This window comes from Diplotaxodon limnothrissa, linkage group LG10 (assembly GCF_057381915.1).
Source record: "Diplotaxodon limnothrissa isolate DT_005_m linkage group LG10, D_limnothrissa_male_GT1.1, whole genome shotgun sequence".
Taxonomy (NCBI): domain Eukaryota; kingdom Metazoa; phylum Chordata; class Actinopteri; order Cichliformes; family Cichlidae; genus Diplotaxodon; species Diplotaxodon limnothrissa.
In genome coordinates, this window is record NC_140605.1 from 22701125 (window position 1) to 22728017 (window position 26893).

Sequence of the window (26893 nt, forward strand, 5' to 3'; positions counted from 1 at the left end):
AGGTTGGTACACAATAGCCCTATTTGACAATTGTTAGAATTCATCCCAAAAGGTTGATTATTTTCATCTGGATGTAGCATTTACAGTGGGAGAAATGTTTTGTCATTGTGGTTGTTGATCAGTGGTCTTGACAATTTGCAAACTAATGATCAAGGAACTGACCTCACAGCCATTTGTCCATTCAGTTTCAGTCATTGTATAAATGTACTGTTTATAAGGTTGGGGAAACCTGCAGTCAGCTGAGACTAAATAAGTCACTTGGATGAGTGATGGATTGTTTCTCCGAATGAAAACGTTCCATCCAGACAAACAGAAGCAACCTTTTGACATTTACTTATCTGGATGATTGAGCATGTGTCAAGGCATGTTAGATTTCGTATTATGGCAAGAACCAATCAGCTAAGTAAAAAGACTGCCCATCATTACTTTTAAAAACTGAAGGTCAGTCAGTCCAGGGAATTGCTAAAACTTTGAATGTGTCCCCAAGTGTAGTCACAAAAACCATCAAATGCTACGACAAAACTAGTTCACACGAGGACCAGCCCAGGAAAGGAAGACCAAGAGTTACCTCTGCTGCTGAGGATAAATAGAGTCCTAGTAGCAGTCTCCTCTAAACATCAAATGTGCAGAGGAGACTGCGCAAATCCGGCCTTTATAGTCAAATAGCTGCTAATAAACCACTTCTAAGGAAAAGCAACAAGCAAAAGAGATTTGCTTGGACCAAGAAAAACAAGGAATGGACATTAGACCAGTGGAAATCTGTGCTTTGGTCTGATGAGTCCACATTTGAGATCTTTTTGTTCCACCCCCGATGTCTTTGTGCGACTCAGAAAAGGTGAACGGATGGTCACTACGTGCATGGTTCCTACCGTGAAGCATGGAGGTGTGATGGTTGGGGGTGCTTTGCTGGTGATACTGTTGGGAATTTGTTCAAAATTGAAGGCACACTGAATCAGCATGGCTACAAAAGCATCCTGCAACATTCCAGTCACCTGTGGCAAATTCAGATGGTTTGGGATGAGATGGACTGCAGAGTGAAGGCAAAAGGGTCAACAAGTGCTCAGCATGTCTAGGAACTCCTTAAAGACTGTTGGAAAACCATTTCAGGTGACTACCTCATGAAAGTCATGGAGAGAATCCCAAGAGTGTGCAGAGCAGCAATCAAAGGGTGGCTGTTTTGAAGAATCTAAAATATTGAGCATGTTTTCACACTTTTTGTTTACTTCATAATTCTATGTGTTCATTCGTAGTTTTGATGCCTTCAGTGAGAATCTACAATGTAAATAGTCATGAAAATAAGAAAAAAAACGATAAAATGACATGTGTCCAAACTTTTGACTGGTTGTATAAGTTGGTATCTGACATAGCAAATGTAGAGCAGGTCATCCAGATTAAATTAAAACATGTCACGATTTCATCTAAGGGCGTGCAAAGTCAATCTTACCAATCCTAGTTGATGTAATCACAAATTTATACATACTATTCTGATTTATATTTTTACACAGCTCAAAAAATGTATACATGTGTAAATATTACCACTTTCCTGCCTACATGAAGAAATATTGGTAAGTTTTATGCACGTCTTCTGTCCTAAAAAGCTTTTGTAGTTTTACTGTAATGACACATCTTGTGCTTGTCTTCCTGATGAGGCTCTTTGAATTTAGGTCACCAGAACTACCGCAGAGTTTTTAGCTTCATAGCTGGAACGTCAGCAGCATTGACAGGGTGGGAAGTGATGTCAGTGTCTTCCAGTACTTTGAGTTGGTGGCCGAGTGCAGGCTGAAATCTGATACAGTTTAACTGGTATTGCATAGTGACGTTTGTATTAACTTTATCTTTTTTTTACTGTTTTGGAAAAATCTTTATCTAAGTATTCCTTATTAACCTAAATTCATCAAAATTTTTGGAAGAAAAATGTTTTAAAAGAATTCTAACTAAATTAAATCAACAGGGCATTGCTTACACTTTTACATTGTGTTGCATTCCTGTTAATTAATCTTTGCAGTCAAATAAGGTGTTTATTTTGTTTGCCTTTCCTAGAAGCAAGCTTTAAAGTTTGCTTTATGATGGATGTGAATAAAACTTGTAGTAAAGCTACAACTGAGAGATCCTTCTCTTTTTCATCTGCCTTGTTTTGCATACATGACAGCTATTGGGACTTTGGAAAAATAATCACATTATTTTTTGTCCATGGGGTTGATCATTTCTGTGAGGTCTGAAAGTACTTCTTTTGCTTAGTGGACAGCATGCCAAATGGAATGCACTTGTGTTGGTGATTTCAGTGCGTCTTTGTGGGCTCAATAGATGTGCAGATATGCAGGTCTGTTATCCGTAGTATATCACTTCAGTCAAGTGCATTCAGGAAGCATCATGTCTCGCAGGCCAGCAAACAGCTGTGATTGGCACGCCATCAAGCGGTGATTTGAAGAGCGCTTGAGTGCTTTTGCTTTGCGCTTTGTTGGCATAGCACACATTTGAAATATTATTTGATCATGTTCATTTAACTCATTCACTGCCAGCCATTGGCAGTGAATGAGTTAAACCCATTGACTCATTCACTGCAATTGACGGCTATAGACGTCAATTGCCTCCTGTGGTGGTCTTGTTGACGCCTCAGTGAAGGGAAAAAAAAAAGATTACTTCACTGTCTTGCACGAAGTAGGTGGCCTTTAGTCATTCTATAAATAAAATAATTTGAAAATGAGTCATGTCTTTCATGTGAAGTACCAGGCTCTTGAGTAACTAAACAGATTCTATGGATTCCAAAAAGCAGATTAGTTTTAAATTAATATATTAAAAAAGCTAGTTTTGCTGCTCAACTTCTTCGTCTATTTTTATAGTTGCCTTTATAATGCTGTTAATTTATCTTGGGAAAACTTTTTTCAAGACTCTATGTGACTGCATTCATAAACTACAGCTATGAATCATTTGCACATTTTATTTTAAACTTTAATAATGTTTCATCAGTTTCAATGAAAGGTCATTGGTTTTTAGTTCTGACACTTTGCTACTGCATGCTTTTTATCTTTAGAAAAATATATATATTGACCTGCCTAATAATGCTAAATTACACCTATAATTACAATTTGCAGACTAATTAGCAGCCCGATTTACATAATGCAACACTTGCAAAAGTTAAGTTTTCGGAATTATCTGGCTCTTGACCTATATGTTCTGCTTGCCACATACTCATCCCCCACTACATTTCATGGCGAAAAAACTTTTTCTAACTTAGAGTTAGGTATGAAACAGTACACTTTGTTGTGTGCAAAGAGTTCAACTATTCGGTGCAGTCAGCAGTTTGAAAGCATGTTTGCGTGTGCAGAGTGCAGATGCGAGCACTTGTTTTGAGTTCAGGTCGCTAAAGCCTTTTATAAATAGAAGCCAATACAGGCTTTTGACTTTTAATTGTAGGCCCATAGATTATTACAGATATAGGTAGTTTACGTTAGGGTGCTAAGATGATATATTATCTTTCTGTGTTATCTTCAGTTATGTGTTATTCTATGTTATCTTCATTTACATGGCTAACCTTAAGTAAGCTCCCATAACAAATTGTATCTGATACCCCAGACCTGGCATATTGTGAACTTTCACAATACACTTACTTTCTCACCTTTCCAGTTCACTGTATCCTAATGGATTGTAAGATTGATGAAAAAAATAAACAGAATTTAAATCCACAGTTAATCGTTTGAATAACTTTTCAGGAACAAATGCTAAATAATTGCAGAGCCTGTTTTTTCCGAGTGTTTTGAAAAGCATCTCGACTTAATGCCGAGTTATGCTTCCATGTTTTCTCATACGTCATTGTGTAAAGACTTTCCAGCAAAGATGACTATAAAACTCAAAAACAACCCCCCACAGAAACTGTTACAGTATAAAAACGATTAGATCAACCCCCCACAGCAAGAGTTAAAGCTGTACCGGAATAAATGTGGCAGGTCACAACAGAGTTGTTAACTGTGTAGCTTTGTACCTGATGTGCGTCTACCACTACCAGGGCAGGGGTTTTTCTGGATTAATAGAACTGATTTTGATTTACTTCCAAAGAGCACTCACCACTATTTATGCTTTTTGAAATGACCGCCTAAAATCCTAAAACATAATGTTAGGTTTACTATCTCAAGCCGGGTAATGCAGCAGGACAGTGAATGTAAACATCAAAGGAAAGACAGCAGAATCCATCTTTCAGAGTGGCCCAGCCAGAGTCTAGTAGGAATACTGTTGAGATACAAGAGTTGACTTATTTTTCTCAGAGTGCACAAAATATTTAACATGTGTATTATTTTTGTGTTAAGCACAGTTAAATACCTGTGACTTGAGTAATGGCGAAGTAAGATCTTATCAAGAATTAATGCAAAACAACGATTGTACATGTCTGTTTTAGTGCTGCATACTAAGCAGTTAATGGATAGTAGATGAATCACTAGTATTATCTGCTAATCCATTTACTCTGAAGGTTCAAAAGAAGTCTTATCTAATGATGACGTTTTTTTCCAACAGGTTTTAAATGACCTAAAAAAAGACTTAGACTTACTTACTTAAACTTACTTATTAGATTAACCTAAATTTGCTATTGTGGTGAAAAATATCCTGCTCGACATGCAAGCCTTCCAAGCACAGAAAAAAAACATCTCATAGAGCAGAGAGTTCACTTCCTATTTTGTATCACCGCATAACTATCAATGCCATCATTTCTATGTGGCTTCAGCATTTGCAGTGCTGATTTTCATGATTGAAATGTGCAAATAATTGAAAATTTATCAGCAAGGTAGCAAAGCATGACATTGTACACAGTGAGTTGTACAGATATGTCTGGGTTTTCTATTTAAATGCAACTGTGTTATAGCAAATCAAAAGCACCTGAAGGTTACGTTTATTTGTCAATGTATCAGGCTTTTTTTTTTAAATTATCCTTTCTTTCTATTAAAAATATATTCATGTTTGCAAACTGTTTATTCTTGGAGATCAGGATACTCTGAGAGACACTTAATAAGGATAAAAGGCCTTGGTAAGGATGTGTGAGCTCACCATCACTGATACCATCTGAGTACGGTATCTGAAGAGAGCAGAAGCATCATTTACCCATAAGTGTGGGTTAGAAAAGGCATGACAGCCTGCAGTGTTATCAAGATTGCAAGCAAGGCATAGAGCCTTCCATCAGACATTACATCCAGGTCACAGTTTCTATTTGAATACAGAGAAAATGGTTTCTATGGTAAGATGTTTTGATTTGGACGCAAAAAAATGAATCAGTGTGCAAAAATTGTCTGTGCAGAACTGAGCAAAAGCTAGAAGTCACTGATAATGTGACTTTCAATAAAATGAAGGTAGTTGAAAGTCAAAGTTAAAGAGTTTGTGTTTGCTAATTATTGAAGAGTCAGCATAGCTTTCATTGTATTCTGGTCAAAATAACAGTCTATATGTGTTGGCTCAGCGGTTCTTAAACATTTTCTTTCATGCCCTTCTTCAGAAGTCCATGAAAGTTCAAGCCTCACACTCTAACTTTTAGCAATCATTAAAAGCGAAAAGTTATCCAAGTATAATTTAAATTTGTAAATGTCGGTACAGGAGCGTGAGTCATTGTATAAGAAGGAAACCTGATTCCTTCAGACCCATCTCGCTTCATACTTTTCAACTTAGATCGTCAGTTTTGAATACATTGCAAGCAGTATTTAAACACATCTGGGAAAGCGAGGGCATCTCTAAGAGATACCAGGTTTACTGGGTCACAGATGTAGAGCGGGCTCTGTAGATTTGTGAATGTAAACGTTCGTCAACAAAGGAAATGACTTGCAGCTACCGTATAATGAGAGTCAGCAACTTCCAGTGAAAGGGGGTGAAGTAACCACTAATGATCTTTAACCCTTTTTGAAGTGATTACCAATGAGAGTGCAGAATGTCATTTTACATTACCAAAGCAAAGTCTCAGGAGATCTGAGTGACAACAATTACCTCTTCTGCTGCGTCTGTATGATACACAACAGTAATTTAGTGCGTGTGCAGAACTCATGTTACTCAGCCTGATTGAGACGGACATTAAACAGACGAGTCTATGCACGTCAGATTTTGGGAAGTACCCCTCACGTATCTCAAATTAAAATGAGGTCGTTCTTCAGCTTCAGAGTTTTAATTCATGGTCCTACTTCAAAATTGCAAAACTAATTGAATGTGTTGAGGATATTGTGGGCTCACAGTCACTATCACTGCATTATCATAGTGTGCAGGGAGTTGATTGGTCCACTTCTGGACTTGGAGAAAATGTCTCTCCTCTTTTTCTCCTGCAATCCAAGACAGATATTTTGGCACTTTTTATACATAGAAATTCATAGAATAATGGCTACAGTCTTCTATGAACTTACTGTGTGTATATTGTTGTAAATATGCATAGCAAGGGTTTTTAGCAGTATGACTTGAGTTGAATGCCCCCCTGGTCAAAGTTGGTTGTCTGTCCAGTTTATGCTCTGCTGCCAACCCTGAAAACATGCCTGTGTTGAAGCAATGTAATGGTAAATGGCCTGTATTTGTATAGCGCTTTACTTACTCCCTAAGGACCCCAAAGCGCTTTACACGTTCAGTCATCCGCCCATTCACACACACATTCAGAGACTGGTGATGGCAAGCGACATTGTAGCCACAGCCGCCCTGGGGCGCACTGACAGTGGCGTAATGTAAAGCCTTTTCTTCATGTTTCTCCTATATGTGCAATAGGTTCTACAAAGAATACTTAATAACATTTTGTTGTAAAAGTCTTGATGCATGCTCAATCATCCAGGTAAGTAAATCCCAAAAGGTTGATTCTGTTCGTCTTAGACGTAGCGTTTTCAGTGGGAGAACTGATACTGATGATGTCACTTGGATGAATGACGAAACATTTCTCCCACTGAAATGTTTCGTCACTCAAGCGCCGGTGTCCTGCAGGTTTTAGATGTGTTCTCGAACCAACACAGCTGATTCAAATGGCTAAATTACCTCCTCGACATGTCTTATTGCCAGGCCTCTTATGTTCTCCAGAGGCCTGGCAATCTAGGCAATCTAGGTGAACAGAATCAACCTTTTGGGATTTTTTTCTGAACTGGAAGATCATCACAATACAACAGTTTTAGTATTTCTATAGCAAAGTTCATCAAGAAAATGCAGAATTCTGCACTAAACATCCTGAACTTTTGAAACCTAGTGTGATTAAGTCAGCCTACTAAAGTCAATGGATGATAGACAGTGCCCTGCCTTACTTCTGTTATATTCTAGGATATTAGTAGACATCTTGAGACTAAATGTTACCTAATGCTAATGCAGTATTTTCATATAAAGAAATGCTGTATTATTATATTACAAGATAATAAAACTCAAAATGGGATTACTTTTTAAAGGGACAAATATTACACCACCTTCACATAATGGAAGTCATTAGTCACACCTTCCTTTTGTTGCATGAGAAGTTCTGTAAAGAAGATGTAATAGGTTGGACAGGCGGATACTTGCCCTACTATCTCTATTTTTACTTTATGGTTTATTCACTATATATGGTCTACAGAAGACATACCGTTAGTTGTACTGTTATCGCTAGGTTTTTTTTTTTTTTGCAAACCACATTTCATGTTTCTAATCAGTTTGTTAGATTATAGACCAAAAGTTTCTTGGTATTCCGGAAAGTGAAAAAAAATCCAGCTGAGCGTGTATCTTATGTATGATTTCATATCCTGTCAATATTATAGATACATTTATTGAAAGATTAAAAAAACGTTGCTGTTGTTTTTCATTTTTTGTAATCAGTTGATCAGATGCTTATTTTTTGAATGTTTCAATTTTGTGCAAACGTTGGGGTTTTTTTTCGCATTTATCCACTGTCGAATAAATGATAAATATCTGGAGATGTGCAGACACGGGGATTGCTTAATAACTACCTCACACATAATGGTAGGATGTGACCTGTTATAACCTTTTTACCTGATTGCGAATAGGGAAATAGCACTTCAATAAACTTAGATGTCCCATGCAGCAATGTCTAGTAGAAGTGGCTTTTTGGTAGATAAATACATCTATCTTTAATTAGGTTTATCCTTTATATATTGCTCAAAAATTAAAAGAACACTTTTTAATCAGAGTATAGCATCAAGCCAAATAAACTTTGGGATATTGACCCAACTCCTCCAGGATGGCACATCAGTAGTTGCCATTGCAAGAAGATTTCCTGTGTCTTCCAGGACAATATCTAAAGCATGAAGGTAATTCCAGGAGACAGGTAATTACTCCAGGACAGCTGGACAGGGCTGTTAGAGGTTCTTAACACATCAGTAGGATCATAATCTGCTACTTTTGTGCAAAGAGGAACCAGATGAGCACTGCCAGAATCCTACAAAATGAACTCTGGCAGGCCACTCGTGTGAGTGCCTCTGAACAAACAATCAGGGTGGCTTGAGGGCCCGGCATCCTTTAGTGGGCCTACTCTAGTGTGCTCACTGCCGGGCACTGTTAGGCGTGAATGGCATTTGGCACAGAATATCAGAACTGATAGATCGACCACTGACACCCTGTGCTTTTCAAAATGAGAGCTGGTTCACCCTAAACACATTTGATAATGTGAAAAGGTCTGGAGAAGCCATGGAGAACATTATGGTCCCTGTCACACTGTTCAGTTTAGTGGTGGGTCAGTGATGATCTGTGGAGCCATATCCATGGAGGGATGCACTGACCTCTACAGGCTAGGCAACGGCCGCCTGACTGTCATGAGGCACCGGGATGAAATCCTTGGACCCATTGTCAGACGCTACGCTGGTGCAATGGGTCCTCGTTTGCTCCTTGTACACAACAATGCCTGCCCTCATGTAGCCAGAGTATGTAGGGAGTTCCTGGAGAGTGAAACAATTGATACCACTGACTGGCCTCCACACTCGTCTGACCTAAATCAGAAAAACACATCTGGGACATTGTGTTTCCAACCCCACCAGGTTGCACCTCATACTGTCCAGGAGCTCAGCGATGCCCTGGTCCAGATCTGGTCATCATCTGTCCCCCAGGACATCATCTGTCATCTCATTAGGAGCCCTGACATTGTCAGGCAGGCATGTGGTGCCAATACTAACTACTCCCATAACGTCCATATCAGTAGATATATCCAGTATAATATTTCTTTCCCCATTGTGATCCTTTCCTTTAATTTTTTGAGCAGTATATTAATTTTTAATTTTATTTGTTTTCCACAGAACCATCATGAAATTCCACAGTATGAAGATGGATGAAATCAATAAGATCATACGAGACCTATGGCGCAGCACCTACAGGGGTCAAGGTGTGTCTCACATTAACAAGAGAGCGCTATTATTAATTTGTGGTATTTTCAGAAATACTGTTTTTCCCCCTCCTTACTGTCATTTATCTATTCTCTTCTCTCTCCAGATATTGAGTATGTGGAGATCAGATCTGATGTGGATGAGAATTCATCTGCTGGAGTGAGGCGGAGGGTTTACAACTACAGAGTAGTTATGGTGAAAGGAGACACAGCTCTGGATATGAGAGGACGCTGCAGCGCTGGCCAAAAGGTAAAAAAAATGATTTTTTTTTTTTTTCGGTTTTGTGGTTACATCGCATGAAACCTGCATGTGACATGCAGTAAAAAGGTCAAACTTCTCAGTGAATCAAACATGATGTGACCATTTTGTTGTCTTCCTCTTTAAAAATATGATTGTGTGTGTCTAGGTACTGGCATCGCTGATAATCCGTCTAGCTCTGGCAGAGACGTTCTGTCTGAACTGTGGGATCCTAGCTCTGGATGAGCCCACAACCAACCTGGACCGAGAGAACATCGAGTCACTGGCACATGCCCTTGTAGAGTGCGTATATACGGATTCAGTATTCTTACTGCTATACTTGTGAAAACCCTCATTAATAGGATGCAACAGCTCCTAACATTAACTGACAGCTGTCTCTTTAGCCCCAAAACCAAATCCTTTAAATAGTTTAAGTAGCAAAGTGTCAAAGTACACACTTAGGGAATGTCTAATGTGCTCGGTCCCATTTATAAGCCGCCTCATCACATCTGGAACCTCACTTGGGCTTAAAAGCTGTCATTAAATCCAAGTTAACTTTGTACCAAAAAGGCCCCTTTGATGTAGATATGTTGCTATAGATACTGAGGAGTAGATGGGCTTCAAACCAGGAAATAAAAAGAAGTGCACAGCTGGTGATACTGAATTAAAAAGAACTGTTTAATTATTGCAGTAGTAAAAAACAGACTCCTCTGTTTTAATGTAGATTGGTGCTATCCTTCAAGCCTCATACTGTGTCCCTACACAGTGCCCACTGAAGTGTTACAGGATGTACAGTGGGGCAAAAAAGTATTTAGTCAGCCACCGATTGTGCAAGTTCCCCCACCTAAAATGATGACAGAGGTCAGTAATTTGCACCAGAGGTGCACTTCAACTGTGAGAGACAGAATGTGAAAAAAAAATCCATGAATCCACATGGTAGGATTTGTAAAGAATTTATTGGTAAATCAGGGTGGAAAATAAGTATTTGGTCAATAACAAAATACAACTCAATACTTTGTAACATAACCTTTGTTGGCAATAACAGAGGTCAAACATTTACTATAGGTCTTTACCAGGTTTGCACACACAGTAGCTGGTATTTTGGCCCATTCCTCCATGCAGATCTTCTCGAGAGCAGTGATGTTTTGGGGCTGTCGCCGAGCAACACGGACTTTCAACTCCCGCCACAGATTTTCTATGGGGTTGAGGTCTGGAGACTGGCTAGGCCACTCCAGGACTTTCAAATGCTTCTTACGGAGCCACTCCTTTGTTGCCCAGGCGGTGTGTTTTGGATCATTGTCATGTTGGAAGACCCAGCCTCGTTTCATCTTCAAAGTTCTCACTGATGGAAGGAGGTTTTGGCTCAAAATCTCACGATACATGGCCCCATTCATTCTGTCCTTAACACGGATCAGTCGTCCTGTCGCCTTGGCAGAAAAACAGCCCCATAGCATGATGTTTCCACCCCCATGCTTCACAGTAGGTATGGTGTTCTTGGGATGCAACTCAGTATTCTTCTTCCTCCAAACACGACGAGTTGAGTTTATACCAAAAAGTTCTACTTTGGTTTCATCTGACCACATGACATTCTCCCAATCCTCTGCTGTATCATCCATGTGCTCTCTGGCAAACTTCAGACGGGCCTGGACATGCACTGGCTTCAGCAGGAACACGTCTGGCACTGCAGGATTTGATTCCCTGCCGTTGTAGTGTGTTACTGATGGTGACCTTTGTTACTTTGGTCCCAGCTCTCTGCAGGTCATTCACCAGGTCCCCCCGTGTGGTTCTGGGATCTTTGCTCACCGTTCTCATGATCATTTTGACCCCACGGGATGAGATCTTGCGTGGAGCCCCAGATCGAGGGAGATTATCAGTGGTCTTGTATGTCTTCCATTTTCTGATGATTGCTCCCACAGTTGATTTTTTCACACCAAGCTGCTTGCCTATTGTAGATTCACTCTTCCCAGTCTGGTGCAGGTCTACAATACTTTTCCTGGTGTCCTTCGAAAGCTCTTTGGTCTTGGCCATGGCGGAGTTTGGAGTCTGACTGTTTGAGGCTGTGGACAGGTGTCTTTTATACAGATGATGGGTTCAAACAGGTGCCATTCATACAGGTAACGAGTGGGGGACAGAAAAGCTTCTTACAGAAGACGTTACAGGTCTGTGAGAGCCAGAGATTTTCCTTGTTTGAGGTGACCAAATACTTATTTTCCACCCTGATTTACGAATAAATTCTTTACAAATCCTACCATGTGGATTCATGGATTTTTTTTTTTCACATTCTGTCTCTCACAGTTGAAGTGTACCTCTGGTGCAAATTACTGACCTCTGTCATCATTTTAGGTGGGGGAACTTGCACAATCGGTGGCTGACTAAATACTTTTTTGCCCCACTGTATAGGTTGTCATGCCCATTCCTCTGTAAAAGTTGAACTATTTTGGCTTTACTGGAGCAGACCGTGTAATGTATCGGACAGAGAAACCAGCATCCGACCTGTCAAAACATTAAACACAGACTTCTAGTTGTATACCTTGGCAGCCACTGTCTTCCTTGCAGTGGGATGTAACTCTTTATCTCCTGCTGTTTTCTTCAGAATCATTAAGAGTCGCTCTCGCCAGCGCAACTTCCAGCTGCTGATCATCACTCACGACGAGGACTTTGTGGAGCTGCTCGGGCGATCCAGCTACATTGAACATTTCTATCGTATCCGTAAGAACCAGGATCAGAACTCTGAAATCACAAAGTGCAGCATCAATTCCCTCTCATCCTATCTTCACTGAGCACTGAAGTGATTCGAAAAGCTGCTTTGGAAATGTAAACTAATGCTTTATCTCTTTGCTTTGATTTTATTTGGGCAAAGACCACGTTCAGGTTTGCTTTTCAGGAGGCATGAAGAAAACTCATTCGCACATCATTTGTTTAATAACTGACTATAATTTAACTGATATGCAAAGGCATGTTTGGTTGATAGTGTTTGTTTTTGAAGTCAGTCGTCAATAACCTTATATAAACATATTATAACCGTAATTATCCTTAAGAAACTGTTAGAAGAAGTGCCAAAACAAAAGCAATAGGCTTCTGTTAACATCAGAAATATTTAAGGACAAAAAGCTTGATTCTAATCCATGAAGAATTTGCTTGTTGTGCTGGAATCCAGCGTGAGGAAAAGAGCTGTTTGGATTTGTTTTGGGGGAAAAATAAAACTGCTAAAAACTGTCGAAACTTTTCTACATATTTATTGAAATACTGCTCTGACTAGTGACCAGCAGCCATCAGATGGCATTTTCAGCAACAGCACATGCTTTGCTTAAAAAAATAGGGGGAAATTACACATTGAAATTCATATATAGCTAAAAAAAAAAAAAAAAAACCCTAAAGAACACATAAGTCACATATCAGATTGTGATGAATGGAATATTCAACTTGAAAATCTTAGCTGGTGTACATTTGTCATTAGCTGAGAATAAAATTACAGAACATTCAGTGGAAACCAAAGTTATTAACCTATTATCACACCACAAATCAAAGGTAAGATTATTTAATTGCTGTAGATTTATTTCAGAGAAACACAGCGCCTTTATCTCAAAGTTGCTCATTGACCACAACTTAATCAAGAATTTTGTCACACAATTCGTACATTTTTTTTTCTTGCAATTGGCAAATGTGATAAGGCGTGGGCAAAGCAAGTATAAGTAATCTGTTATCTGCCAAGACTTCAGAACAAACTTGAATCTGACTACAGCCAAACAACCACTTCAAGGGCTTTTTTTGAGGACGCATCTTCTAAAGGTTTTCACTCTAAGTACAAGTATGGAAATGATGATGATGATGCTTGTGCTAGTGTCTGCTGCGCTGATGAGTCCATGTGCTGCAAATCCCGTCCGGAGTCTCAACCTAGACCATATCATTGACTTGGCTGACCAATACAATAAAACTATGTATGAGGTAAGGGCTCATCTCATAAGAACGAGTGTTTTTTTGACTCTTAGCTTGAACATTTTATAACGTTTTTGGTGCCTTGACTTGTTAAAAAACTTGAAAGTGTGTTAAAATTTTAAATGTTGACAAATATTTTTTCTATTTAATGTGGAAGAAGTTCTATGTTGAGGATGTGACACACTTGGTTAAATCTGGATGTGGGGTGAGAGGATCCTTTTCCATCTCTTTGAAACTGTGTTCCCTGTAGAGCATTCAGTTTTATTGGATTACATTTTTAAATGTCATTCATTTTAAACACGTCTGAAGTGAATATGTTCTCGCTCCTGTTGCATACAGAATAAGTTTTTCTGCAGAGTGCATGACATCCTGAAAAAGCATGACAGAACGGAGGATAAGAAGATTGTGAGAAACCTGGACGTGTTTTTTAAAGAAGGAAATGTAAGATATCTTTTTGCCAAATGAAAATGTCCCATCTATGTTACAAATATGTAAGGATTATGTACTAATGGCATTTGCAATACAGTGAGCGAGATCATACTGAACCCAGGTGTTTTCTTATCTTTTAGGTGAACTGCACAGAAGAACTAATTAACGTGCCTCATGCAACAACCGAAAAGCCAATACCGTTTCTGCTGGAAAACCTTGCAAACTGCATTCGCCGGAGAAACTTCATGGGAATCTAAAAACAAAAATGCCTGATTAGCTTCGTGATCCGTGAACTGTCTGACATCTGGTAACGTCTTCAAATGTTTTTCATAGTCACAGTTTGATACAGTTAAAGTACTGGATATTTATTTTCTGGTATAGTTTTCTCTTTTATGCAGTTTATTTGTTATTTAATAGCAACTACATTCAGTGCTTTCACAAGGACGTTTTTGGTTGAGTTATTTTTAAGCTGCATAAGTAAAAATGCATCCGTCGCTGGCATTAAACTTTACAACAGTTAAGGCAGCAACTGCACATTATTGTAAACTGCATATTTATATTTTATTTAAAACAAGTTCAGTTCACATTTTGATATGTTTGGATGTTTGTTGTAGTTCTTTCACTCCACATTGAAACAAGTGTTTACAGAACAAGAAGTCGTTTTTCTCACAAGCTGCATTTGTATGGAAATGCTTTGTACTTTATGTTAAGACAGTCAGCTTTAACAGACATTTTGATCCTGTTTTATTTTTATATTAAATTTTGATGACGCCTTACTTCTGACAAGCTGTCTCGTATTATTCAGTCCTTCAGTCCCTATTGTCTGAAAAGAGGACATACTTGTCAATATTTTCAGTTCAGTATCTTGACTTCTGTTATAATTACTTTGCATGATTGGTTCAATGCTACACTCCCTGTAAGCCAGCTGTCTTCTGATTGGTAGCTCCTCCTACATAGAAGGTTTAGGAGTAGCTGGTTGTACTCACAGCCACAACTGTGTACCTTAGATTCATGTACCGTATTTTTCGGACTATAAGGCACACTTAAAATCCTTCAAGTTTTCTCAAAAATCATATGTAGTGTGCTTACTGACCTCAAACCAATTTTATGTGGTACAAGGCGCTTAAAAATCTGTCAAAAAATGTTTCAGTACAACTTTGGCAAGCTACGAAGCCGCACCACTTGATGGATTGTTGGAGCATTACGGCTACTGTAGTCAGGAGCCTCATGGAATAATCTGGGTCCAAAACTCCGTCCGCTTTAGGTCCCAAAGTCAGACAAATACTGCAGCATCACTGAGAGTTAAAAACTGTCTAAATGTTTTCATCTTTAATAAAATGATGAGTGTTGCTGCTTCACCAGGTGTAACAATTAAGTTTAACATCCAGGCATCCATGAAAACAGAATTTATTACATTTAATGGAGTAGGAAATTAGCAGGACGTTAGTTCACTAGTTTCTACCTAAACATGATATAGCATGTTCTGACTGAGAGATTGGCGGTCTGAAAAAATACGGTAAGCATATTCCTAAGAGAAACCACTCTTGTGTATATACAACTACCAGCCATTTTGTTAGGTACACCTGTTCAGCTACAGCATCATGTTGACCTTTGAATCAAACAGACTAGCAGCAGATTCTGCTTTTGACATCTAAGAACAGGAAACTCAGGCTACAGTCCACAGAGGCTCACCAAAATGAAACAAGGAGACTGGAAATCGATTTTTTTTTTGTTCTGATAACATTGAGACTGTGTTGTGTGGCAGGTGTTTTGTTGCCAGACTTTTTAACGCTTGTGGGGTGGCTCTAGCGCAAGAGACACCACAGATCATCTACTCATCTGCTGATCAGAGGATTGGTGGTTTGAGTCCTGGCTGCTTTGATCTGCATGGCAAATATGCTTATGCAAAATACTAACCTGCATCCATTGGAGCATTAATGTGTGCGATTGGTAGATGGAAAGCATTTAAGCATAGAAGAAAGTGCAGGTGTGAATGGGTGAATGAGGCATGTTGGATTAAGCACTTTGAATGTTCTGGGAGTAGAAAAGCAGAATCGGTCCATTTACCACTTCAAATCAAATCACTTGTATTGTCACATCACATGTGCAGGTACACTGGTACAGCACATGTAAGTGAAATTCTTGTGTGCAAGCTTCACAAGCAACAGAGGTGTGCAAAATACAATGACATAAGAACAAAGCAAAATATAAGAATGAGAATTCTAAGAACAAATATAAGAATGTCTGCGGTGTCTCTTGAGCTAGAGCCACCCCGCAAGCGTTCCCAAGTCTGGCAACAAAACACCTGCCACACAACACTGTCTGAATGTTATCAGACCAAAAAATCAATTTCCAGTCCCCTTGTTTCATTTTGGTGAGCCTCTGTGGACTGTAGACTGAGTTTCCTGTTCTTAGATGTCAAAAGCAGAATCTGCTGCTAGTCTGTTTGATTCAAAGGTCAACATGATGCTATAGCTGAACAGGTGTACCTAACAAAATGGCTGGTAGTTGCATATACACAAGGGTGGATTCTCGTAGGAATATGCTTACTGTATTTTTCAGACCATAAGGCGCATTAAGTGAAACAGAACAGCCAGATAAGTCAAACTTTGCTCAACTCATTCTCCTTACTTTCTCCATTTCCGTACCATTGATTCATTAATGTTGAATATGCATACCAAATATGTATATATACAAGTGTGTGTGTGTGTGTGTGTGTGTACATATGTATAAAATAAAATATACAATATACAAAGGTTAGCAGTGGATGCACTGCATTCAGCATGATATGGTGCATTTCCATCAGGATAATGCACCATATTACCTATAAATCTCTCCTTGGGCTGGTTCCCTCTTATTTATGTGTTTATATGTGTAAAAACCACAACCAGTACAGCCTTAATTTTCACAATATCTGTCCCAAAAATCAGAACAGAATTGGGGGAAAGGGCATTTAAATACGCTGCCCCTGCTTCCTGGAATAATCTGCAGAAGGAACTAAAATTATTAGAATTGGTTACCTTGGGGGAGTTTAAGTCCATCTTAAAGGAACGAGGGAATAACTCTTTTACTCAGTGTGATTGTTTTTAATATCGCTCTTAATTTGATCTGTTATTGTATATTTTTCACATGTTCGTACGGGGATATTGTATTTGTTTTAAATGTTATATACTTATGAGGTACATGCATTTTTGACTTTTGTTGCCATGATGCCAGGTCTCTCTTTTTTTAATCTCAATGAGATTTTTACGTGGATAGATAAAGGACTAATAAAAAAAAAATAGTGATCATAAATCACGAAGCTCAAATCATCTCAGACTTGTTTCTTGGTAAGAAAATTAGGGCAAAACTGCAGATTACAGTTACTGTTTGACCAAACGATTGAGGAAACGGCTAAAACATCAGATGTTCATGAATTAAATAATCAAGTCGAAAAATGTTTACTGCCAAACTCTGTGTAATCTGTACAGTAGAAACGGATGAAATAGTAATCAGTCTAAACAAAAACCAGCACCTGTATGAGGGCGGGATTGAAAACCACATCAGAAATCAAACTTCAGACTAGTCAAGTCTTCTCAACTTTATGAGAATATTTTCAAGTAACCATTGTAAATAGATGTCTGTTGTTGTTTTCTTCTTCTCCTTTTTTGTAATGCAGCCCACCGTATAGACTCATTTCAGAGAAACTGTTCTCCTTTCTCAAGCTGCGTATTGACCACAACTTAATCATGAGTCTTATCTCTCCATCGCTGCAGACTGCATTTGGGTTTTTTTTTGTAATTGACAATTGTGGTGAAGGCGTGGGCAAAGCAAGTATAAATAATCTGTTCATCAGCCAAGACCTCACAGCAACCTGCAAGCTGACAATTGAGCAGAAATACTTTAAAGGCTTTTCAGCTTTTCAGCCAACTAATAACAAGTATGGAGATGATGACGTTTGTGCTGGTGTCTACTGTGGCCCTGCTTATCAGTCCATGTGCTGCAAATCCCATCTACAATATGAACTTAAACAATATCATTGACCTTGTTCAAGAATACAGTAAAACTTTGAATGAGGTAAGACCGTATCTTATACATTTAACTGCCTCTTAGCATTCATAGAGCTTTTTGTTGTTCTTGTTGTTAGTTTACTTTTATTTTTTCTGCTTTGTTCAAGTTTTTAAAACTTGATTGTGACAATTTGTCTCTCCAACGTTGCAGAGTATCTATGTGGAGGATGTGACACACTTGGTTGAATCTGGATGTGGGGTGAGAAGACTACTTTTCATGTCTTTGAAACAGTTTGCAAGCTTTCCATTCAGGTTTCTTTTTTGAGAGACTGCAATAAGAACAGTGATCTCTTTTTAACATTTTAATTGTGTTTATTTGTAACGCTAATACTTGTTTATGTTTCATACAGAATAATTTCATCTGCAAAGTGCACGAGATCCTGGAAAACCATGCCACAAAGCAGCAGAAATATAAAGAGAAGGAGATTGTGAGAAACTTGGAAGTGTTTATTAACGGCACAAATGTAAGATATCTTCTCTGACATATTTCCTATATAAGAACATCAAATCTGTGTTACGCACCTTTAGAGACAATGTACTAAATCTACCTGTTGTGTCTTTGGTGAGACAAAGAATCTGCAAAACAATAAAACATATTGTACTGAGCTCAGCTGATTTCTTGTCATTCAGGTGAACTGCACTGAAGTACTGAAGACTGTGCCGAAGGCAAGAACTGAAAAGCCAATACCGGCTTTGCTGGAAAACCTCAAGATATGCATTCAGAAGAGAAACTTCAGTGGAAAATAAAAACACGCCTGGATACCTTCCAGATCTGTGGACTGTCTGTCATAATGCTTCCAAGTCATTTTCTTTGTTCTTTTTTTTTTTTCTTTTTGTAATTTATCACAATTCAAGCATTGGATATTTATTTCATTCTATAGTTTAAGACAGTATTTTTCTTCCTTTTTATGCAGTTGATGTTATTTAATAGTAGCTATATTCGGTACATTAGCAAAGACATATCTGACTGAGCTGTGTTTAATTGCATTTTTAAAAATGTATGTGTAGCTGTCGTCAAACAGCACAACAGATCAACTTGACATGTTATTGTACAACTGCGTATTTATTTTTTATTTAAGTTAAGGATTTTTAATATATTTGTATTACATATTTATTGCAATTGTCTCACATTGCATTGAACCAAGTGTTTACAGAACAATAATAAATCACTTTTATCCACAAGTCCCAGTTTGTATGGAAATGCTTTGGGCTTTATAGCAAGACAATTAACTTTTACACACATTTGGCTGTTAAGATCACATTTTGATGATGGCGTCATTTGTGGCTCAGTATTTTAGTTCTTGGCTTCTGTTAGCATAACTTTGCATGATTCATTTATACTGACCGAGCTGCAGACTCTCAGTCCATCCACTGTCTGAAATTAGCCTTTTGCTTGAAAACTACACTCCCTAAGCTACTTTTCTCATTGGTTGCTCATCCCTAACGGAAGGTTTAACCTGCAGGTGGGTGGAGCTGCTGTACTGACTGACAGAGCTGTGTACCTGAGATAACAATATTAAGGATACCACCACCTCTCAGTCTAACATTGTGTGTATGCATATACACTTACTGGCCACTTTTGTATGTATATCTCTTCTACTGCTCATTAACAAAAATATCTAAGCAGTTAATCACATGGCGGAAAGCAAATATTTATACATGCAGCCATGGTAATGATGCCCTGCTAAAGTTTAAACACAGCATCAGAATCAGGACCACAAGTGATTTAAGTCACTTTGAGCGTGACGAGTTTCTTGGTTCCAGATGAGTATTTCATTAACTGCTGATCTACTGGGATTTACCCACACAACAATCTAAGGTTTACAGAGAATGAACTGAAAAAGTAAAACCGAATTATCTGTGCGAAAATACTTTCATGATAGCAGAGATCAGGGGAGAATGGCCAGACTGCTTTAAGCCAGGGGTGGGCAACTCCATGCCTCGAGGGCCGGTGTCCTGCACGTTTTAGATCTCACCCTGGGTCAACACACCTGAATCAAATGATTAGTTCATTACCAGGCCTGTGGAGAACTAAAGGACATGTTGAGGAGGTAATTTAGCCATTTGAATCAGCTATATTGGATCAAGAACACTTCTAAAATCTGCAGGACACCAGCCCTCGAGGCATGTGGTTGCCCACCCCTGCTTTAAGCTAATAGGAAGAACACTCTAAGTCAAATAGCCAATTGTTAGATTGATCGTATGCAGAAGAGCATCTCTGAATGCACAACACATCTTGTACTGTAGCCCAATTGCACTGAACTTCGACGCAGAAAGGGTACATCCTCAGAAGACACATAAGGTGCCACTCCTGTTTGCTAAGAATAACATAGTGAGGCTACAGTTTACAATTCTACAATAGAAACCATTTAAATCATCGCCAAGTATGTTGAGTCTCGATTTCTGCTGCAATATTTAGATGGTAGAACCAGAATTTAGTATAACAACATTAAAGTAAGAATCCATCCAAGGGATTAAGGAAACATTGAAATTAACGTATCAGATTGTGAATGAAATACTCAAGTCAAAAATCTTCACTACCATTCACTGTAATTTGTACAGTAGGAAATGATGTAACAATTTTCAGTGGAAACCAAAATCATCGGCCCTTTGGCCAGATTTAAAATCGCACCGCAAATCGAAGTTAAGATTGGTTGAGTCTTCCCCCATTTTTTTCAGCAGTATACTTCCAAGAAATCACTTTGCGTGGATCACAGTCTGTAATGAAGTTTCTTTTGAAAGTACCTTTTTTTTTTTCATCTTTTCTGTAATGCAACCAAGTCTGGTTATTCTGAGAAAATAGTTTCTTTTCTGCTCATTGACCACAAACTAATCATGGATCTTATCGCCAAGGCGCTGCAGACTGCTTTTTGGTTTTTTTGTAATTGGCAAACGTAATGAAGGCGTAGACAGAGCAGGTATAAATAATCTGCTCTCAGCCAGCACTTCACAACAACTTCAAGGACTTCTGCTTTTCAGCCAACGAACAACAAGTATGGAGATGATGATGTTTGTGCTGGTGTCTGCTGTGGCCATGCTGATCAATCCATATGCTGCAAATCCCGTCAGTAACGACAACCTAAACCGTATCATTGACCTGACTGAGAAATACAACAGAGATCTGAATGAGGTAAGGGTTCATCGTATAAGCAAAATTGTTTGAGTGACACTTAGCTTGAAATTTTTTTTGGTGCCCTAACTTGTTAAAACCTTTAAAAGGTGTTTGCAATGTTCAGTTACAAATATTTTTTCTATTAAATTCGATTACATTTTTTGGTGCCTTATCTAGACAAATGATTCAATATGTTATAAGTGTTAGCTGACAAAGTAATTTTTTCTTGGATCTTACAGAGGTTCTTTGTGGAGGATGTGTCTTACCTGGCTGACAGTGGATGTGGAGTGAGGAGACGTTTTTTCATGTCTTTGAAACAATGTTCCTTTTAATTCATTCAGTTTTCTTGAATTGTTCTTCTGATTGGCAGTTTGAGTTGGTTATTTATTTATTTTGACAAACTGCAGAAAAAACACTAGCCAACTTGTATAATTGTAAATGCATGTGTTTTTAAAAGCTTATAAATCCGTCCTTGTGTTCCATACAGAATAACTTCTTCTGCAAAGTGCATGACATCCTACAAAAGCATGCCAAAAATGACAACGAGAAAGATATTGTGAGAAACCTGGAAATATTCATTAAGGAATCAGATGTAAGTTATCTATTTTGACACATCTCCAACTTAAGAACAACAAATCTGTGTAGTCTGTGAAGGTTCTCAGTCATCCAGGTCATCATAGTCTAAGGAGCTTGGAAAGAAAAGCATCAGTCTGTGTTGTAAATATTTAGAGACAATGTGCTAACCTCACTTTAGGTAGACAAATGCATCTGCAAAACTGAGCATATATACTGAACACAGATTCCTGTCTTTCAGATAAACTGCAAAGAAGTACTAAAGAAAGTAGGGCCGTCAGACAAAGAACAGCTACTACCTGATTTGCTGGGAAACCTCACCAAATGTATTCAGAGAAGAAATTTCATGGGAAACGTAACACAAGCTGCCTGAATACCTTCAAGATCGTTGAACTGGCTAACGTGATAACTCTTTTAAGTGTATTTCAAAAGTCATGGGTTTTCATAATTCAAGCATTTTTTTCATATTATATATTTTTTTTATATAGTTTGGTAAGTTATCACTGATTTTTCTCTGTCTTTTTTATGCAGTTTTTATTATTTATTGATACTAAATTCAGTACAAGACAAAGATTTATTTTGGTTGAACTATGTTTTAACTGCAAAAGCAGAAATATATCTGTAGCTGTCTTTGATCATTACAAAGTTTAAGAAAGCAACTTAATGTGTTTTTGTACAACTGCAAATTTGCTTCTTTTTTAAGTAAAAGTAATTCTGGTTCTAATAATATATTTGAGTGATATTTTTATTGTAATTCTCTAACACCACATTGTAACAAGTGTTTACAGAACAATAAATCACACTTGCCCAGAAGTGGAATTTGTGTGGAAATGCTTTGTGTCAATCTACTGTAACAAACATTTTATTTTCTTTATTTTAAACCTGAATTTTTATAAAACTGAACCTTTCGCAGATCGTTTCATATCATTCTGCCCTTTCAACATCTTAATAGGGAGATATTATATTCATTTGCAGCAGTTCTTGGTCTCTGTCAGAGTTCCCCATGCCACTCCATGCTCTGGAGTGAACCTTTGGCTTTGATACTGCATGCATTTCAAGTCAGCTTCCTTGTGATTGGCAGTCTAATCAAAACAACCACAAGCTCCACCCAAAGCAGGTGGGTGGAGCTGCTAACTCACAGCCACAGCTGTGACATCCCACAGCTCTGTAAATAGAAAAGAACTCGCAAACTGAGCATTCATAGTGGTTTGAAGCTTTCAGTATCACGTATATATAAACTTTCCTCATAATTTGAAAATATGGCTAGGTTTAATATGTAACAGTATTAATATTAATCAGTATCCATGATACACAACGTTCGATAATGTGTCATGCGCAAAAGCATCAGCTCTAAAAGCCGTGCTTAGAGAGCGCTTTGTAGTGAATCAGAAGAGTCGATTCTCATTGAGCAAGAGCCACCTCCTCACTTAATTTCCTTTCACTGCTCAGCTCTCACACAGTGGCTCAGCTATGCTCCAATTCCTCCATATTGTGGCCAATCACATGCGAGGATATAGGATAATATCATTATGTGAAAAACAGAGAGGGTGAGATACGCGACAGTCAAGTGGAGCGTGCGTCTGTCCTCTCAGTAAGTGAGTGAGACAGTAGACAGGGGTGAGAAGGGCTGTGCAGGTGCATCGCAAAAACACATAAATATGCCTGACACCCATAAACGAAGCAGCATCTGGCTGTAGTATAAAGACTTTTTTTTGTCTCGGTCTCTGTCTCGTCTCGACTTTATCTTTGTCTTGACTTGGTCTGTCTTGGTCTTGTCTTGGTCTCGATGCCCTCTGGTCTTGGTATTGCCCTGGTCTTGGTTTAGGCGGTCTTGACTATAAGTCTAACAAACACACACAAAGAACAAAACAAAAACTCAGTCACAATTAAAAGCTAGTGATTAAAAATGTGTTTTCAGACGGATCAGATCCTAATTTGAAGAGACACTATTACAAAGTTTGGGAGCAGAAATTGCAAAGGCCTGGTCTCCACTGTTTTTTAGCCTGCTTCAAGGGACAACTAGAAGCAACTTATCAGCTGACCTATTTGGATTAGTTTTAGTTAAAAGAGCAGAGAGGTCTGATGGAGCTAATCCATTTAGAGACTTAAAAACAAACAGTAAAATCTTAAAATCATTTCTACTGTACTGTAAAGTACTGGAAGCCACTGTAAATGAGCCAAGACTGGGGAAATATGGTCATGTTTACGAGTGCCTGTCAAGTGTCGGGCTGTAGCATTCTGAACAAGCTGAAGACGAGAGAGCAGAGCCTGGCTCATACCAAAATAAAGACTTTTACAGGAGTCAAGCCTGGATGAAATGAATGCATGAATTACTTTCTTGAAGTCAGCAGATGACAAAATGTTCTTAATTTTTGCAAAGGCCCTGAGCTGGAAGAAGCTGGCTTTTACAACAGAATTTATTTGTTTCTCAAATCAAAAATTGCTATTAAAGAACACTACCAGATTTTTTGCAATGGGAGTTCTAGACTTTTCCAGAGGCCCAAGGTCACCCTTATATGGTGGCCCTGAGAACCCAAAACATGGGAGGTGTGTTTTATCATGATTCATATAAAACTGATGACGGATTTTTAGGCTAATAGTTAGGCTAACAAACTTACCTCTCACCTTTTCTTTCCTCACAAAACTGATAGATCCTCCACTTCTTTTAAGAGTCTCCCAGTGCAATTCTTAGCATATTTTGGTTCCTGCAACTGGTCCGACGGGTTATTGTCTCCTCAGAAACACTTTCCTTGTGCTTTTGGAAATATGTTTTTTCCTATTTCTGTTTTCGGTTTTCCTAGTTCCGTAGTCATTTTTCCTATTTCTGTTTAGTTTTTTCCTTTTTCCGTTGTCGTTTTTCCTATTTCTGTTGCATTTTGTGTGCTTTTGCAGCGTTTTTCTTATTGCTGGTGTTTTCTTAAATTGCAGTTCGTTTGGTCTTTCAGGGCCACCGTACCCTTAAAAGAAAAACAAGGGTTAGAAGGTCCAAATAGTACAATCTCAGTTTTTTGATCGTTTATATTCAAAAAATTGAAAGCAAACCATGAATTAATGTCATCAAAGAAGTCTAGCAAAACTTTTAGAGAGTCTGTAGAATTCTTTTAAGAGGAAAGTAGATTTGAGGATTATCGGCAGTGAAATGAGATTCCATCTTTCCTGAAAATAGAGCCCAATGGGAGCATGTAAAGAGAAAAGAGGACTAGGCCAAGGATAGATCCTTGAGGGACCCCACATGTAAGGGGTGTAGATGTGGATGAAAAGCCACCGAACCTGACAGAAAAACGTCTATCAGTTATATATATATATAATCACCAGCATTTTGTCAGGTACACAACTGCAACAAGATGTTGAACCTTGAATCAAATTGAGTACAGTAGCAGAAGACTGCACCAGGTCACACTCCTGACATCTCGGAACACGAAACTGAAGCTGCAGATCATGCAGGCTCACCAAAGTTGGGAAATAGAGGATGTGAACAATGTGGTTTGGTCTGATGATTTAGTTTCTGCTGTGACATTCAGACAGTAGCTTCAGAATTTGGTGTAAATGACATTAAAGCATGGATCCATGCTGCCGTGTATGAACGCTCTAGGCTGCTGGCGGTGGTGATGCAATGTGAGTGATATTTTCTTGGCACACTTTGTACTAGTGGTGGGCGGTTCGATCCAAATATCGATTGTATCGATACCAAGTCGGCATCGATATCGGATCAATACTAGCCTGGTGAGATTGATTCTTTACTTTAAGTTCCGCTCTTGTTTGCAGTGCTGTGGTTTGGGAAAAGACGAAACAGCCAGGTCGCCGGACTCGCCGCTCCTGTGTCAGCACAGAGCAGGCACACTTTACTCCCCCTCCTCCTCTTGTGTTTAGATGTTGCGCCATCATGTGACGTGACTCAGATGCTTTGGGGGTTGTTAAATTGTTTACATATTATTTATATTTTCACCAGTTGTTTTTTTGTTGAGAATTTTAGATGTCATTTTTGTGTTACAGTTTCTCAACAGTACTTGTTTGTTTTAATTTGTTTACTGGTTTGCGTGCACTTTTCATTTTAGGTTTTGTCAAAAAAAATTGATAATATTGGTTTTCTATAAGTATTTTCTATTTAATTATAAATTTTGTCCTAATTATGTCCTAGGTTTTAACTATTTCATACTAAAAAAGGAAACATCATAAAAAAAACTTAAGTTCATGAAAATTAATTGAGATTTAGCAATTCAATGGTGCATCCACCTTATTTATTGAAAAGTATCAGTATCGGCGATACTGGCCTGTATTTACTTGGTATTGAATCGATACCAAAATATGCAATGTCGCACACCACTACTTTGTACTAACTGAGCATCATTAAATCATAAAAGCCTGATTGAGTATTGTTGCTGTTCATGTCCATTTCTCCCTGTAGGATCACAGTGTACCCATCTTCTGATGTCTGCCTCCAGCAGGACAAGGGAACATGTCTCACAGCTCAAATCATCTCAGACTGGTTTCTTGAACATGAAAGTGAGGCAAAATTGCCAGTTACACTCAATATATGCTCACAAAGTTAACAACAAACAAACACTTCAAACATCTGATTTTGCTGAATGAAATATTCTTGTTGGAAATCTTTAGTGCCATATTCTGCGTAATTTGTTGAGTAAAAAATGACGTGACAACAGTCAGTGGAAACCAAAAAAAATCAGCCCATTAATTCAAACATAAGATTGTTCAAGTCTTCCCTTAATTTCTTTGAACAGTACATTTCCAGGTAACCACTTCGAGTGGATGACAATCTGTTAATAAGTTGCTTTTTCATTTTTTTTAATTCAGAGAAACGCTTGCTTTTCTGCTTACTGGCCATAACATCCTCATGTCCCTTATCTGACATTCACCTCAGATTGTATCTAGGCTGTTTTTTGTAACCAACAATTAGGGCGAAGGCATGGGCAAAGCAAGTATAAATAATCTGTTCTCATCTAAGACCTCACAACAACCTGCCAGTTGACATCTGAGCAACAGAAACACTTTAAGGGCTTCTGCTTGAAGACACGTCTTCTAGAGGTTTTCAGCCAACAATCAACAAGTGTGGAGATGACGATGCTCATGCTGGTGTCTGCTGTGGCCATGCTGATCAGTCCATGTGCTGCAAATCCTGTCCGTAATCTTACTCTCAGCGATAGTCTTAACAGTATCATTGACCTTGTTGAACAATACAGTGAAAATCTCACTAAGGTAGGAGCTCATCTTATAAGCACAACTGTTTTCTGGACTCCTAACACTCA

General features: G+C 38.4%; 3 protein-coding genes across 3 annotated transcripts in view; all 3 read left to right on the top strand.

The window, feature by feature from the left end:
* The window catches only part of rad50 (RAD50 homolog, double strand break repair protein), a 31826-nt gene extending 19028 nt beyond the window's left edge, over nucleotides 1-12798 (top strand). Inside the window, exons 25-28 of the mRNA XM_085363950.1 lie at nucleotides 9207-9292; nucleotides 9400-9542; nucleotides 9700-9833; nucleotides 12124-12798. Of these exons, the coding sequence (XP_085220076.1) occupies nucleotides 9207-9292; nucleotides 9400-9542; nucleotides 9700-9833; nucleotides 12124-12310 (550 nt within the window). The 3' untranslated portion in view covers nucleotides 12311-12798. The remainder of the gene's footprint in view (nucleotides 1-9206; nucleotides 9293-9399; nucleotides 9543-9699; nucleotides 9834-12123) is intronic.
* LOC146624469 (uncharacterized) lies at nucleotides 12656-14152 on the top strand. The gene is made up of 5 exons (XM_085363449.1): nucleotides 12656-12688; nucleotides 13320-13475; nucleotides 13624-13671; nucleotides 13806-13907; nucleotides 14036-14152. The coding sequence occupies exons 1-5, from the start codon at nucleotides 12656-12658 to the stop codon at nucleotides 14150-14152; spliced, it is 456 nt and encodes a 151-aa protein (XP_085219575.1).
* Nucleotides 14153-20918: 6766 nt separating this feature from the next.
* LOC146624470 (uncharacterized) lies at nucleotides 20919-22002 on the top strand. Its single transcript, XM_085363951.1, has 4 exons — nucleotides 20919-21074; nucleotides 21296-21343; nucleotides 21544-21648; nucleotides 21871-22002. Exons 1-4 carry the CDS (start codon nucleotides 20940-20942, stop codon nucleotides 22000-22002), a joined length of 420 nt encoding a protein of 139 aa, XP_085220077.1. The 5' UTR covers nucleotides 20919-20939.
* The last annotated feature ends 4891 nt before the right edge of the window (nucleotides 22003-26893 follow it).